This window comes from Ranitomeya imitator, chromosome 9 (assembly GCF_032444005.1).
Source record: "Ranitomeya imitator isolate aRanImi1 chromosome 9, aRanImi1.pri, whole genome shotgun sequence".
Classification (NCBI taxonomy): domain Eukaryota; kingdom Metazoa; phylum Chordata; class Amphibia; order Anura; family Dendrobatidae; genus Ranitomeya; species Ranitomeya imitator.
Window position 1 is genome coordinate 33,586,723 of NC_091290.1, and position 17,384 is coordinate 33,604,106.

Here is a 17,384-nt window from a genome sequence, read left to right on the forward strand (position 1 = left end):
GTCAATCTTCTCGCGGACGCTCCCTGGCGCCTTCCAGACAGGCCCGATCTGCTGTCTCAGGGTCTGATCTGCCACCCGAATTCTCGGTCGCTCAGTTTAACGGCGTGGCCGTTGAGACCACAGTTCTAAGAGCGTCCGGCCTTTCGGACCGGGTGATTCACACCATGTTTCCGGCTAGGAAGCCTTCGTCTTCCAGGATCTACTACTGTACCTGGAAGGCTTGCACCAATGGAAGTGAGTCTAACCGCGTTTCATCTGTCCTTTTCCCTGCTTTCTATTTTGGCCTTCCTTCATGCAGGACTGGATTCGGGCCTGGCTCTTAGCTTCCTGAAGGGCCAGGTCTCTGCGCTTTCCATCCTCTTTCAGAAGACTTTAGCTTCTGGGCCACAGGTTAAGACCTTCCTTCAAGGAGTAGCCCACGCTGTCCCGCCGTACAGGGCCCCTGTGGATGCATGGGATTTAAACCTGGTACTGGACGTTCTGAGGGTTTCCCCCTTTGAGCCTGTCAGGGAGATTCCTCTATCAGTTTTATCTTGGAAGGTGGCCTTTCTTGTGGCCATCACTTCTATTCGCCGCGTTTCCGAGTTGGTGGCCCTGTCTTGCCGACCTCCGTTCTTGGTCATTCACCAGGACAAGGTGGTCCTCAGGCCTCCACCTTCTTTTCTTCCTAAGGTGGTTTCAACCTTCCACCTCAACGAGGACATCGTTCTACCTTCCTTTTGTCCAGCTCCGACTCATCCTCTGGAGCGATCGTTGAACAAGCTGGACCTCGTCAGGGCAGTGAGGATCTACCTGGATAGAACGTCCACTTTCCGGAAGACTAATTCTTTTTTCGTCATTCCTGATGGCACGCGCAGAGGCCAACCAGCTTCTAAGGCGACTATTGCTCGCTGGATCAGAACGGCAATTTTGGAGGCTTACCGGGTCAAGAACAGAGTGCTCCCTCCTGGGATTAAGGCTCACTCTACCCGGTCAGTCGGCGCCTCCTGGGCGGTGCACCACATGGCTTTCGCCCTACAGCTTTGCAAAACGGCAACTTGGTCTTCCATCCACACGTTCGCCAAATTTTACAAGGGTCCATACCTACGCTTCGGCGGACGCCAGCCTAGGCAGAAGGATCTTGCAGGCGGCAGTGGTGAGTCCTCTGACCTGATGGAAGTCTGTTTTTCCCACCCTAGGGACTGCTTCGGGACGTCCCATGGTTCCTGTGTCCCCCAATGAGAGGCGATAAAGAAAACAGGATTTTTGGTTGCTTACCGTAAAATCTGTTTCTTGGAGCCTCCATTGGGGGACACAGCACCCTCCCAATGTTTCTCAGTTTCTGTTGTTTTATATTCTATGACTGTTCTCACGTTTACAGTTCTCATGTTTGTGGTTATGTTTCAACCTTGTGGTTTTTCGCCTGCTGCTTTCTCACTAACTGAAGTGCATAATGCCAGTTGGTGGGGTGTACACTGCAGAGGAGGAGCTAACTTTTTTTTGTGCATAGTGTCAGCCTCCTAGTGGCAGCAGTATACACCCATGGTTCCTGTGTCCCCCAATGGAGGCTCCAAGAAACAGATTTTACGGTAAGCAACCAAAAATCCTGTTTTTGCTTTTCTTTTAGTCGCTGTAATTGGCTATCAAAACGTCATCCATACCAAAATGGTATCAATAAAAACGTTGTCTTGCCCCGTAAAAAATAAGCGGTTACCCGGCTCCATCAACCGAAAAATAAAAACATAATGGTTCTCAGAAAAATGGCAACAAAATAAAATATTTTCCAACTTTTTTTTTTTTTTCACCACTAAAATAAGGATAAAGATTGGACATGGTTCAGTATCGCCAGAATCCCACTGTCAAGGAGAATTATATTGTTCGTTTTTACCACAATTTACACAGCAAAAAAAAACAAATTCCCAAAGAAGCATGTCAGAATTGTATATTTTTCACAATTTCTCCCCACTTGGATTATTTTTTTTCCCCATTTTCCTGTAGACTGTGGGAAAGTGAATGGTGTCATTCAAAAGTACAACTGGTTCCGAAAAAACACAAGCCCTCGTATGTCTGTGTGGATGGAAAAGTAATAAAGTTATGGCTCTGGGAAGAAGGGGAGGAAAAAAATTAACTGCTTCCTGAAGGGGTTAAAATAAAAAAAAATCTAAAATGGGAGAAGGTTGGTGCATAAGATTTGCGCCATTTTTAGAATGTTGCAGCAGGGCCCCCGTTCCTGTGTCTTCACCACCCTATGCCACGACATATAATGAACATGTAGGTATTTTATATTTTTTCACACTGGTCTCTCAGGACACGTTCTCACGGTCAGTATCTCCCATCAGTATTTGAAAGCCAAAACCAGGAGTGTAAAAGCATCATAGAAACTCATCACCACTTCTGCATTTTTCACCCACTCTGGATTTTGTCCATTTATTTGCACCGGAGTTTTGTATTGTACGTCTATCTAGAACACACAGATTTAAAAAAATAAAAAATAAAAAAGTGTATTTTTGTCTGCCACTCAAAAAAAAAATTATGCCATTAACATAATTACAAAAAAAATTACTTTTACAAAAGTGTTACTAATAAAGGCAAAATTTAAATACATGGGATAATAAATATTGTATAAGCATATTAAAATAATATATATAGGTGTTATCATGTAACCGTTATTTGCTTGTCACTGGTGGTACAGTTGGGTTTACTTCTGCGTTTTTATTGTATCGCCTTCTAGGAGCTCCTAACACTGCCGAACTGAAGATTTGTAGAGTGAACAAGAATTCTGGAAGTTGCTTGGGAGGCGATGAGATATTTTTACTATGTGATAAAGTGCAAAAAGGTACCGTGTCGTATAGGCCTCCAAATGTCTTTTTGATGTTGCGTTTCCATAAAAGTACTTTTTTTTTTTTTTTTTTTTTCTTTTAGAATTCTGTTGCTATTGTTGTTTTTATTTTGGTGTAATTCTTAAAGGGAACCTGTCACCCCCCCACCCTCTCAAAAGATCCACCTTGTGCAGCAGTAATGCTGCATTCTGACAAGATGGCTCTTTTAGTTATTGGTGCTGTAAATGCCGAAATAATGGGTTTTGTAATTTCTCCAAAATACCTGTCTTCAGTCCTGGAAGCAGGTCTTTCCCCCCCCTGCTGCACACGCCACACAGCCGTCACTCAACTGTCTTCTCGGCGTCGGGCGCCGCCCCCTCCACGCTGTTTTCAAATCATAAGGCGCCTGCGCTCTTTTGTCCTGCCTGGGGCAGGCGCAGTGAGCGCTGCCCGTCTGTCCTTATATGCAGTCTCGCTGACTGCGCCTGTGCGGCCGCCCTGCTTATGAATCCCAGCCCCTCAGTGTCTTATGATTTATTCACATTGCTTCGAAATTTTGGGTAAAAAAGTGCGTCTTATCTGAAAAATATGGTATTTAGATACTCGCATCATTCCATTTGGATAACCAATTCAATTCCAAGTGCAAGGGAGGAAATCTTAAGTTGTGCAGTCCGGTTATGTGATCAGAGCTCAGAGCAACCGGTTGTAACCTGTAAACCAGTGTCATCTCGCTTGCAGTGGCTATCCCAAGAAAGGTTAAAAAAAAAAAAGTTTAGAAAACACACACCCTGCACTTTTTCAGCGTGCAGACGCCACACTGCCTCTGCTTGCAGAGTCTGAGAATGCACAGTTCAGCCCAGTGGTGCACCATACCGCCATCCTGAACTGTCAAAGGGGAATATGTTGAATGCCGTTGATCACTTTGCAGGAAACAAATGTTTAAGAAATGTAGATATTTATCAAGTAAAAGGGTTGTTAAAAAATAAAAGATAACTAGTTCTTGTTTTAACTTCCCAGAAGACATTGAGGTTGTGTTTGTACATGGAAACTGGGAAGCACGAGGGTCATTTTCCCAAGCAGATGTTCACAGGCAGGTAGCTATAGTCTTCAAGACGCCCCCCTACCAGGATCCAGAAATCCGGCACCCTGTGAAAGTCCAGATGCAGTTGAGAAGGCCATCTGACAAAGAAGTCAGTGAACCGATGGAGTTCCAATATGTACCGTATGAAGGTATGTTGGCTCTCACGGCCGAAGATTCTCTCATCCATGAAATTTGGGCCGATTTATACTAATGACACCAGGGCAGGGGTGTACTCAGGCAAGTGGATCAACCCTTGTTACTATAATAGTTTTCTGAATAACAAAAAAAAAAAAAATGCAAACCATATATTCCACGGACATTACGTTGTGCCTCAGTATTATAGATAACTTGCATGTTTTAACATTTCCTTACTTTACACTTATGGATGCAAAAAAGTTTGAGTGACACGTTCCCAACACTTGTGCCTATATTTACTTACTCTCCTAAATATACCGAAAAGCTCATTTTTTTTTTAGAATTCTCCAATTGCATCAGTAATTTCTTCACTGCACACCTGCAAAACGTGAAGACCTATCTACATTTGGCAACTTCAAAATATCATAAGAAAGAAATTGTTTGTATTTTATTGTCTAGGCGATCTTCATCATATTGAAGAAAAAAGGAAAAGAAGTTTAGAAAGTTTTAAGCATATTGTGAAAAAAAGCCCTTTTGCTGGTAAGCCTACTCTGCGTTTACTATTGTCACCGTGTATGCGAGAACGTGTGTTGGACATTGCTTGATATATTTACAAGTCAGTGTTTTTTTTTGTTTTGTTTTTTTCTTTTTTTTAAATATACTTGAGTCTCCTCCTTGCCCTATGGATACTTGTGACATCAAACAATGCACTGCGTGCAGAATTATTAGGCAAGTTGTATTTTTGATCACATGATACTTTTTATACATGTTGTCCTACTCCAAGCTGTTCAGGCTCGAGAGCCAACTACCAATTAAGTAAATCAGGTGATGTGCATCTCTGTAATGAGGAGGGGTGTTGTCTAATGACATCAACACCCTATAAAAGGTGTGCTTAATTATTAGGCAACTTCCTTTCCTTTGGCAAAATGGGTCAGAAGAGAGATTTGACGGGCTCTGAAAAGTCCAAAATTGTGAGATGTCTTGCAGAGGGATGCAGCAGTCTTGAAATTGCCAAACTTTTGAAGCGTGATCACCGAACAATCAAGCGTTTCATGGCAAATAGCCAACAGGGTCGCAATAAGCGTGTTGGGCAAAAAAGGCGCAAAATAACTGCCCATGAATTGTGGAAAATCAAGCGTGAAGCTGCTGAGATGCCATTTGCCACCAGTTTTGCCGTATTTCAGAGCTGCAACGTTACTGGAGTATCAAAAAGCACAAGATGTGCGATACTCAGGGACATGGCCAAGGTAAGGAAGGCTGAAAAATGACCATCTTTGAACAAGAAACATAAGATAAAACATCAAGACTGGGCCAAGAAATATCTTAGGACTGACATTTCAAGGGTTTTATGGACTGATGACTCTTGATGGGCCAGATGGATGTGCCAGAGGCTGGATCAGTAAAGGGCAGAGAGCTCCACTCCGACTCCGACGCCAGCAAGGTGGAGGTGGGGGACTGGTATCGGCTGGTATCATCAAAGATGAACTTGTGGGACCTTTTCGGGTTGAGGATGGAGAGAAGCTCAACTCCCAGACCTACTGCCAGTTTCTGGAAGACTTCTTCAAGCAGTGGTACAGGAAGACGTCGGTATCGTTCAAGAAAAACATGATTTTCATGCAGGACAATGCTCCATCAGATGCCTCCAACTACTCCACAGCGTGGCTGGCCAGTAAAGGTCTCAAAGAAGAAAAAGTAATGACATGGCCCCCTTGTTCACCTGATCTGAAACCCATAGAGAACCTGTGGTCCCTCCTAAAATGTGAGATCTACAGGGAGGGAAAACAGTCCACCTCTCGGAACAGTGTCTGGAGGCTGTGGTGGCTGCTGCACGCAATGTTCATCGTAAGTAGATCAAGCAACTGACAATCTATGGATGGAGGCTGCTGAGTGTCATCATAAAGAAAGGTGGCCATATTGGGCACTCATTTTTGGGGTTTTGTTTTTGCATGTCAGAAATGTTTATTTCTAAATTTTGTGCCGTTATATTGGTTTACCTGGTGAAAACAAACAAGTGAGATGGGAACATATTTGGTTTTTGTTAAGTTTCCTAATAATTCTGCACAGTAATAGTTACCTGCACAAACCGATATCCTCCTAAGATAGCCAAATCTAAAAAAAAAACCCACTCCAACTTCCAAAAATATTAAGCCTTGATATTTGAGTCTTTTGGGTTGATTGAGAACATAGTTGTTGATCAATAATAAAAATAATCCTCTAAAATACAACTTGCCTAATAATTCTGCATGCAGTGTATAATGTACAACTGTGTATTAATTAAAAGCGGGGAGAAAACTATTTTTACGAAAATTAATTTTTAGAATATAGGATAACTTAAAATGAGAATATATTTAATACATTTTATAATATTGGAATATAATTTATGTTTTATAATTAATATTTTAATAGTATTTTAGGCACAATTTTATTTTTGTTACAAAATATCTTTTTTTTTTTTCTCTCCTGCTTCGGTGACACACATTTTTACATTATATTAGTTTTTGCTATTAAATTCCAAATGGTATATGTATACTTCTTTAACTTTTTTTAATTATTTTTTTTATTATTATTATGAAAGCAAAACTTTTCATTATTAAAAGTAATACAAAATTATGGTATTTCATTTTTATTTTCATTGCCAGGACCATTAACCTAACCTCAAATTCCCCTAACAACTCACTTTGTCTATGTTTTTTTTTTTTTTCCTTCCTTTCAAAATTGTTTCAATGCAAAAGTGAAGCCTGACATGTTTGGATCAAACTTTAAAGTCAGTTTCTCATTTGTGCTTTTATAGGGGTTGAATTAAAGACCCAGCGAAAAATTGCTATTCCAAACCGGAATATTGCAAAGATTGGTATGTATGGTTATGGTGCCTATAGTATTTTTAGTACTGTGACATGCAGGCGTGTGTTAATTGCAATATATAAATGAAAAAATCTTAATTTATATGCAGAAATCTTAGGCATGTGTGGGGAAAATGCTGCAAAGCAAGAATGCATTAAAAAAATTCTAAGTGTTAATAATAGTTATTTTATTCCATTAGCATAATGCAAATTGAATTAAGAGAAATTGAAATCCAATCAATATTTGATGTAACTGCCCTTTTGCCTTCAAAAGTTTATCAAATCATCAATTCTTCTTGGTACTGTTCATTTGCACACAGTCAGGGATTTTGTAGGATTATAGTCAGGTTTATGAGTAACCAATTCTACCAAACAGGTAATGATCATTTTCGTGTGGAGGTTGAAACGGTGATTAACTGAAACATCATCTGTGTAAGAGACTTTAATACTGGGTCAGGAACAGACAAACTGTTACAAAGGTGAGGTTGTGGAAGACAGTTTCACATCACAGGTCATACACCATAGCAAGACTGAGCACCGCAACAAGACACAAGGTAGTTGTACTGCATCCAGAAGGTCTCACCCAGGCAAAGATTTACAAAGATGTCCAGCTGTGACATTAGCTCAGACCTGTGAGATCCAGCTACACCCATCAATTGTTTAGAGAAGTGGTCTTCATGAAAGAATTGTGGCCAAAAACCATACCTTCCACATGGAAACAAAGGCAAGCGGAAACACGGGAACTGCAGAAGAATGGCAGCAGGTGCTCTGGGCTGTGAAATATTTGCCTGTAACACAATTTAATTTTATTTGTCGAATGCCTGGAGGGCGGTTCAGTAATAAGTGCAGGAACAAGTGAAGCATGGTGGAGGCTCCTGCAAGTTTGGGGCTACATTTCAGCAAGTTGATTTGGGCAGGATTAATGGTGTCGCCAGTCATGAGAAATACAGGCTAGTTACTTAGTTCTCCTAGATATTTGGAAAAACCTCCCTGCTGAGTTCTTTCAAAAACTTGTGAAAAATTGCTGCTGTTTTGAAAGTACAAGGCGATCACACCAAATATTGATTCGCTTTAGATTTCTCTCTTGTTCATTTACTTTGCATTTTGACAATTGATAAAAATAATCTATTAACACTTCTGTTTTTGGAAGATTCTTGATTTGTAGCATTTTTCTTTATCGCCTCTCATTGGGGGACACAGGAACCATGGGTGTATGCTGCTGCCACTAGGAGGCTGACACTATGCAAATAAGAAAGTTAGCTCCTCCTCTGCAGTGTACACCCCACAGACTGGCATTATACTCTTCAGATTAGCTTAAGGTACCTTCACACATAACGATATTGTTAACGATATCGTTGCATTTTGTGACGTAGCAACGATATCGTTAATGAAATCGTTCTGTGTGACAGCGACCAACGATCAGGCCCCTGCTGTGAGATCGTTGGTCGCTGAACAAAGTCCAGAACTTTATTTCGTCGCTGGATCTCCCGCGGACATCGCTGGATCGGCGTGTGTGACACCGATCCAGCGATGTCTTCACTGGTAACCAGGGTAAACATCGGGTTACTAAGCGCAGGGCCGCGCTTAGTAACCCGATGTTTATCCTGGTTACCATCCTAAAAGTAAAAAAAACAAACAGTACATACTTACCTACCGCTGTCTGTCCTCCGGCGCTGTGCTCTGCTCTCCTCCTGCACTGGCTGTGAGCGTCGGTCAGCCGGAAAGCAGAGCGGTGACGTCACCGCTCTGCTTTCCGGCCGCTGTGCTCACAGCCAGTGCAGGAGGAGTGCAGAGCACAGCGCTGGAGGACAGACAGCGGTAGGTAAGTATGTACTGTTTGTTTTTTTTACTTTTAGGATGGTAACCAGGGTAAACATAGGGTTACTAAGCGCTGCCCTGCGCTTAGTTACCCGATGTTTACCCTGGTTACCGGCATCGTTGGTCGCTGGAGAGTGGTCTGTGTGACAGCTCTCCAGCGACCAAACAGCGACGCTGCAGCGATCCGGATCGTTGTCGGTATCGCTGCAGCGTCGCTTAATGTGAAGGGGCCTTTAGTGTCAGTAGGAGGTGGACACGGGTCTTTCATTAGACCCTTATCTACCTCCATGCGCGTCGTTTCTTTTCAGGTTTTCCGGAAGGGATACAGTGTGAGCAGTCACACCTGTAGTCCCACAATGCGGACTATGAGTACGGCGTGTACTGCCACCCCGTATCCTCATAGATCTCCATCCAGGACCAAGATCCTAGCACACAAGCGTGCTCAGAAGTCCGCTCCTGGCTCCGTCCCTCACCCACTCGCCCACCAGAGCCTGTCGGTCGGAGGAGACGAGGACGTCCGTCACCAGCTCTATGGTTGTCTAATACCTTCCACGTTTTTTTAAGGTTAGTACCGACTGTGTGGGAAGTTAGGTATTTTGTGCTCCCTATCAGTCTCCTTAGGGGGCCTCTGTGGATCCCCTGCCTTTCCTGCACAGCTTTACTCTGAGTGGCGCGGCGCCTTACAGGCAACCGCACTGCAATTTCTGCAGCCGCACTTCTATCCCTGCGGCCGCACCTTTTCTGCAGACCCACCGCAGCACTGGGCGACAGGCCCCGGTTTTTCCCTATCTTTTGCGCGGCGGCCCTGATGACTGGCCGCGCTGCTTCCCACGGCGGCCGCATTTTTACAGGCAGTCGCACTACCTTACCTGCGGCCGCATCCTTTTCATCTCTGCCCTGTAGGGGGCCATGTCGTTTTTCTCGGTGGCCGTACCTTGGGAGGTGACTCGCGTCCGCGGTCCTCTCCAGCGGCCACCGGCTTCTAATATAGGCCCTGGCTTTTCCCGGGGCCTACTTCCGGCACCGGCGCTACCCTTTCCTGCGGCGGGTGCCGCGCCTATCAGCCGGGCGGCGCCCGCACTGTTTTTTGCGCCTCACCGCTGTTTACCACCATTTCGGCGGTCACCGGCTTCTAATTTAGGCCCCGGCTTTCCCCGGGGCCTACTTCCGGTGCCGCGCTCCGCCCACTTCCTTGTTCATCGGGCGGGCTTTCTCCCGCCCGACAAGCTCTGCCCTGCATTCCCCACCCACCGGCGCCATCTTTGCTGGCTCCGCCCCTTCCCCCACGCCGTTGCTGGACACTCAGGGCACGAGTTTTCTCCATCGTGCCACGCACCAGCGCCGGAGAACTTCGCAGTGCGCTCTTTTTTGGGGACAGCACGCAATCTGCGCCGGAGATCCACAGCATCTTCCTCCAGGCCTGCAGCATCCTGGTATCTGGGTTTTTTGTCTGCCGTGAGTAGCTCGGCACTGCAGACTGACACCCCCCTCTGCCCCACTGTCCCCTAACCTGCTGGCATTTTCTTCAGGGACCTCTTCAAAATTTCTAACTCTAAAGGGTGCCGCTCTCGTCCTCCCACTTCTTCCTCTTCTGCCTTAGTCAAGTACGTTCCATGTTCGTCCTGTAACACCAAACTTCCCTCAGGTCAGTCCTCTCCGCTCTGTCAGGCCTGCAGCAACCCGATTGTTCCCACCGCCCAGCATCCCCCGGCCAATCCGCCCGAGAGTGATACCCCCATCCCAGGCTGGGCTTCCTCTCTGTCACAATCGGTGGCCGATCTAACTCGGGTGTCTCAAACTTTGGTGTCCGTGCTGGATCGGTTACCCCTGCAGACCCCTGCAGTAGCCAGTGGGTCGCAGGAAGCTCCATCCGAGCCCTCCATTGCTAGCCACAAAAGGTCCAGACAGGAACGCCGGTCTGAGTCCTCTTCTCGTTCCATCTCGCCACTCGGTCCTCCTCGGCGGTCGACGTCATCCTGATCCTCCTCCCCTGAGTCAGGCGAGGTGTTCTCTGATGCGCCTTCGGAGGATGTTTCGGAGCTGGATTCGAACCAAATCTCTACCAGGAGGGATATGGTTCAGAATCTCATTGGAGCGATTAATCTAACCTGTGGCATCAAGGAGTCTCTACGGAACCCGCAGATCAGGCGGTTTCGTTTAGACGGGCTAAACCACCTTCCAAGTTTTTCGCTCCTCACCCGGAATTTGAGGAGATTATGACAAGAGAAAGAGAGAACCCGACCAGACGCTTTCAGAGAGGAAAGCGTCTTGGCATTTTATATCCCTTTTCTCCGGAGCTCACCGCTAATTGGACTGCTTCTCTTTCGGTGGATCCTCCAGTTTTCAGACTGTCCACCAACACGGTCCTCCCACTGTCCGGCTGAGCATCTCTGAAGGATTCTAACGATAGTCATAGAATCTTTCGCGAAGTCAGCCTTTGAAGCGGCCTCAGCTAGTCTTTGCCCAGCCTTTGCTTCCACTTGGGTTTCAAAATCCATATCCAAATGGGCCAAACAGCTCCGTCAGGGCATTCTGGACGGGGTTCCTTCCGGACAGCTGGCGGAACTTGCCAACCAGATTTTTCACGCGGGTGAATATCTGGTCTCCTCCTCCCTGGATGCCGCATCCTGTGTGGCTCAGGCATCCAGCAACGCGGTTGCCATCCGTCGGACCATTTGGCTTAAGGCCTGGCAGGCGGGTTTGTCCTCTAAAAGTCCCTTACCAGCCTGCCTTTTCAGGGGTCTCGTCTTTTTGGTTCTAAGCTGGACCAAATCATTAAGGACGCTACAGGGGGCACAAGCTCCCTTCTTCCCCAGGCCAAGCCTCGTCGCCCTCCTCCTAGACATCAATTTCGGTCTTTTCGTCGCTTCGCGGCATCAAACTGCTCCCAGCAGCAACAGAGGCCACAGTAGCGTCCTCGCTACTCCCAGGGTAGATCCTCCAGGTCCAGGACTGGAAGAACCACGTCGGCCTGACTCTCAGCCAGTCGACGGCCCACCTCCCAGGTTGGGCGGCCGTCTCCTCTTCTTCAGGGACGTCTGGATCTCCTCAGTAGAGGACGCATGGGTCAGGGAAGTTGTATCCCCGGGATACAAGATAGAGTTCGTTTCACGACCCCGGGATCGTTTCTTCGAATCCTGACCTCCAAGAGACCCCGCTCTAGTTCCGGGTTTCTTAGCAGCCATCACTTCTCTCCTCAAAGCCAGGGTAATTGTTCCCATCCCAGAAAAAGAGCGGTTCACAGGTTTCTATTCCAACCTTTTTGTGGTACCGAAAAAAAAGACGGCATTCTGGACCTCAAATTGCTGAACAGGAGAGTTCGTCTGAAGCACTTCAGGATGGAATCCCTTCGTTCAGTAATTGCTTCCATGGAGGCTCAGTAATTTCTGTGTTCCATAGATATTCAGGACGCCTACCTCCACGTTCCGATATTCCCGGGACATCACCGATACCTGCACTTTGCAGTGCTTCAGGAACATTTTCAGTTTGTCGCCCTGCCGTTCGGTCTTGCAACCGCCCCAACAGTTTTCACGAAGATCATGGCGGCGCTGATGGCCATCTTGAGGGTCAGAGGCCTGGTTCTGCTTCCATACCTTGACGACATCCTCATCAAGGCTCCGTCCTTTTCTCAGGCCCATGAAAGCCTGTCCATCGTTCTCGACACCCTACCCCGTTTCGAGTGGCTGGTCAACCGGAAGAAGTCCTGCCTTATTCCTCCTCAGCCCATCATCTTTCTGGGCATGCTCTTCGACACTCGTCAGACGAAAGTCTTTCTTCCCGAAGACAAGAGATCCATCCTTCGTCGGGATATAGTCGTGCTCCAGGGCCCTCGGTCTCCCTCCTTCCGATCGCCCATGAAGGTTTTGGGGAGGATGGTAGCAACATTGGAAGCGATTCCCTTCGCCCAATTAAACTCGCAACCTCTTCAGCAAGCCATCCTGTCCCAGTGGAACAGGTCTGTCTTCTATCTGGACCGCCCGATCCGACTCTCTCCCCGGGTCAAACGGTCTCTCAACTGGTGGCTCACATCACCTCTCGTCTCCCAGGGCAGGTCCTTCCTTCCAGTTCACTGGCAGGTGGTGATGACGGACGCCAGGCTGCTCGGCTGGGGTGCGGTGTTTCGCCACCTGACTGTACAGGGCCGCTGGTCGGCGCAGGAGGCAACCTTGCCGATCAATGTCCTCGAGATCCGGGCCATTTTTTTGTCCCTTCGTCACTGGGAAAGGATTCTCAGGGGTCTCCCAATCCGAATCCAGACGGACAATGCCATGGCGGTGGCATATGTCAACCATCAAGGGGGGACTCGGAGCTCCTTGGCCGAGGTATCCAAGATCCTCCTCCGGGCAGAGGCAGTGGTTCCGGTGATATCCGCGGTGCATATCCCCGGCGTGGACAATTGGGCCGCCGACTTCCTCAGCCGCGAGGGCCTCGCGGCAGGGGAATGGTCCTTGCATCCGGAGCTCTTCCATCAGATTTATCTCCGATGGGGAACTCCGGATGTAGATCTCACGGCGTCTCGAATGAACAGGAAGGTTCCGCAGTTCATCTCCAGGTCTCGCGATCCTCTCGCAGTGGGCGTCGACGCTCTGGCCATTCCTTGGTCACAGTTTGTGCTGCCCTACCTGTTCCCACCCCTTCCATTACTTCCCAAACTGTTGAAAAAGATCAAAGCGGAAGGGGTGCCGGTCATTCTGATCGCCCCGGATTGGCCCAGGAGAGCTGGGTTCACGGAGCTCGTCAATCTTCTCACGGACGCTCCCTGGCGCCTTCCAGACAGGCCCGATCTGCTGTCCCAGTGTCCGATCTGCCACCCGAATTCTCGGTCACTCAGTTTAACGGCGTGGCTGTTGAGACCGCAGTTCTGAAAGCGTCCGGCCTTTCTGACTGGGTGATTCACACCATGATTCAGGCTCGGAAGCCTTCGTCTTCCAGGATCTACTATCGTACCTGGAAGGCTTACTTCCGTTAGTGCAAGTCCAACCGCGTTTCACCTTTGTCCTTTTCCCTGCCTTCCATTTTGGCCTTCCTTCAGGCAGGACTGGATTCGGGCCTGGCTCTTAGTTCCCTGAAGGGCCAGGTGTCTGCGCTTTCCATCCTTTTTCAGAAGACTTTAGCTTCCCAACCACATGTTAAGACCTTTCTTCAAGGAGTGGCCCACGCTGTTCCTCCGTACAGGACCCCTGTGGATTCATGGGATTTAATCCCGGTACTAGACGTTCTGAGGGTTTCCCCCTTTGAGCCCCTCAGGGAGATTCCCCTGTCAGTCCTATCTTGGAAGGTGGGCCTTTCTTGTGGCCATCACTTCTATCCGCCGCGTTTGAGTTGGCGGCTCTATCTTGCCATCCTCCATTCTTGGTCATCCACCAGGACAAGGTGGTCCTCAGGCCTCCGCCTTCCTTTCTTCCTAAGGTGGTTTCCACCTTCCACCTCAACGAGGACATCGTTCTACCTTCTTTTTGTCCAGCTTCGACTCCTCATCCTTTGGAGCGATCGTTGAACAAGCTGGACCTCGTCAGGGCAGTGAGGATCTACCTGGATAGAACGTCCACTTTCCGGAAGACAGATTCTCTTTTCGTCATTCCTGATGGCCCGCGCAGAGGCCAACCGGCGTCTAAGGCGACTATTGCTCGCTGGATCAGAACGGCAATTCTGGAGGCTTATTGGGTTAAGAACAGAGTGCCCCCTCCTGGGATCAAGGCTCACTCTACCCGGGCAGTCGGCACCTCCTGGAAGGTGCACCACAGGGCTTCCGCCCTACAGCTTTGCAAAGCGGCAACTTGATCTTCCATCCACACGTTCGCCAAATTTTACAGGTCCATACCTACGCTTCGGCGGACGCCAGCCTAGGCAGAAGGATCTTGCAGGCGGCAGTGGTGAGTCCTCTGACCTGATGGAAGTCTGTTTTTCCCGCCCTTGGGACTGCTTTGGGACGTCCCATGGTTCCTGTGTCCCCCAATGAGAGGCGATAAAGAAAACAGGATTTTTGGTTGCTTACCGTAAAATCTGTTTCTTGGAGCCTCCATTGGGGAACACAGTTCCCTCCCAATGTTTCTCAGTTTCTGTTGTTCTAAGTTCTATGACTGTTCTCACATTTGACTGTTCTGACGTTTACAGTTCTCAAGTTTGTGGTTATGGTTTTTCAACCTTGTTATTAATCTCCTACTGCTTTCTCACTAACTGAAAAGTATAATGCCTGTCGGTGGGGTGTACACTGCAGAGGAGGAGCTAACCTTTTTATTTGCATAGTGTCAGCCTCCTAGTGGCAGCAGCATACACCCATGGTTCCTGTGTCCCCCAATGGAGGCTCCAAGAAACAGATTTTACGGTAAGCAACCAAAAATGCTGTTTTTCCCATTCCTGCCTAAAGTTTTACACATTATTTTACATTGTATGGTTGCTTTCACAAAGTGTTCTGGAACCCGTTGGTTGCACGTCGGAGCACACGTTTGCTATGTTGACATCATTATAGTCTATAGCCTCGTCAGTGCATACGTCCAAGTAATGTTTTACGGGAGGGTTAGGATGCAAGTCCTGGTGGGACCAACGAATGGGTGTAAAAACGCAGTGTGATTGCACCCTAATAAAAAAAAAAAAAAAGTGGGTTCCCTGTCATCCTATGGCTGGTATTGATAATCCAATAAATAATTACCTTTTTCCAGGCTACACAATCTGATTGCTATATAGTGTCAACCATCAACCCAAGTCTATAATAATATTAATAATCTTTATTTTTATATAGCGCTAACATATTCCGCAGCGCTTTAAGTCTATGCCTTGCCTACACCGGTATCTTATTCGTGGGGGGGGGGGGAGGGGTTAGTAGACTAGCTGTGGGCTTGGGAAGGGGGATTGGTTACTTTTTAGAACATTCCATGATTCTGATTCTATTATTTTTCTTAGAACCTTTACCGATCTCTGTTCAGAGAACCCCTCCGATGCCTATGCAGATCGGTCCTTCAGTCTCTCCATACCCAGTCACTGTGGTGAAAGCGGATGGTGGAAGTTCGATGACCCCGCTCTACACTGTAAATGCTAATGATTTTAGCAACCTGGGATTTTCTCCGCTACCTCCTGCTCCGCAGCCTCCAGCGTTGGTAGAGGAACGTTTGGACTCTATGTTGGGCTACCCGTCCTTCACAGATGATGGAAATCTTGACCTAGTAAACATGCTGCAGAACGACCCGGACAGCCACTGTGCAAGTCTGAGTTCTATTGACAATAGTGATTTTGGGCAACTTCTCAGTGAGTCTCAGTCTTCAAGTACTCTTTCACAAGGTCTTCATGAGCCTGGGACTAGCCAAAATACCCTGATGGCTTATCCCGAATCTATTACTAGGTTGATGACTACTGGACCCAATGAGGTGGCAGGAAGTGAAAATTCAGAAAGGCTCGACAGTGCACTAATGAATGGGTTTTTTGACATGCAACAGGCAGAATGCTTAAACTCAATGTTGGATCTTGACTTTGCATCTTTCATTGGCTCTATGAAATGAAACGTAACCCTACGAAGGCACTATGCGTAACTCCATGCTGGGCGACGTACATTCAGATACATGGATCTCCTCGAGAGAACTGTGACCTACCGAAATGCTGTCGTCTCCTCAATACTGGAACTCCGATTGTGCTGGCCCAATTACATTAACATCCGTTTGAGAAGAAGCTTGGTTTTGGAAAACAACCATACAGTCTGGAAATCATTGCAGGAACTGGGGCTTAATGACTTCTTTTGGAATTTTGAACAGAAGGTGCAATTTTTCATCAACTATAGGGGTCTTTTGTATTTTTTATACTCTAATTAGTGAATCTTAATTCATGAGGCTTTTCAATGAATGTACACGATTTTACTCCTCATGTTGGCTATTCTTCAAATACTGAATTGTTGGTTAAGAGGATGGCCAAGTTATCATTGCCTCTCCCAATTTGCAGAAAACAAGCACTATTAGCAATATAAATATACACATACACGCGCATTGTGTGCACATGTGTATATATTACACACAGAACATGTGTATTGGTGTATATAATTTATATATCTATACACAGTGTGTGTATATAATGTTCATACAGTGTGCAATATATACACACGCAGGCACACATTGTGCGTGTGTATATAGTGTGTATGCGCGTGCATGTGTATACATTATATACCATATGTATTGTGTAAATATATATATATATATATAATATACGCACTGTGTGCGCATGTGTATATAATACATACAGAACATATTTTAGTGTCTATAATTTTATATATATATATATATATATATATATATATATATATATATGTATGTGTGTGTGTGTGTGTGTGTGTATATATACATACATACATACATACATACATACATACATACATACATACATATACACACACACACACACACTCACGGCCAAAAGTATTGAAACCCCTGCAATTCTGTCAGATAATACTCAGTTTCTTCCTGAAAATGATTGCAAACATAAATTCTTTGTTATTATTGTCTTAAATGAAAAAAACACAAAAAGAATTGTCCTAAAGCCAAATTGGATATAATTCCACACCAAACATAAAAAAGGGGGTGGACAAAAGTATTGGCACTGTTCGAAAAATCATGTGATGCTTCTCTAATTTGTGTAATTAACAGCACCTGTAACTTACCTGTGGCACCTAACAGATGTTGGCAATAACTAAATCACACTTGCAGCCAGTTGACATGGATTAAAGTTGACTCA

At 46.4% G+C, this 17,384-nt stretch overlaps 1 protein-coding gene across 2 annotated transcripts in view; it reads left to right on the top strand.

Moving 5' to 3' along the window:
* RELA (RELA proto-oncogene, NF-kB subunit) overlaps positions 1–16,586 on the top strand; it is a 40,067-nt gene extending 23,481 nt beyond the window's left edge. The window contains exons 7-11 of one of the 2 annotated variants that reach the window (XM_069739722.1): positions 2,711–2,815; positions 3,816–4,028; positions 4,474–4,554; positions 6,806–6,865; positions 15,573–16,586. In XM_069739722.1, the coding sequence (XP_069595823.1) occupies positions 2,711–2,815; positions 3,816–4,028; positions 4,474–4,554; positions 6,806–6,865; positions 15,573–16,165 (1,052 nt within the window). In that variant the 3' untranslated portion in view covers positions 16,166–16,586. The remainder of the gene's footprint in view (positions 1–2,710; positions 2,816–3,815; positions 4,029–4,473; positions 4,555–6,805; positions 6,866–15,572) is intronic. The other variant, XM_069739723.1, reaches the window with a different exon arrangement.
* The last annotated feature ends 798 nt before the right edge of the window (positions 16,587–17,384 follow it).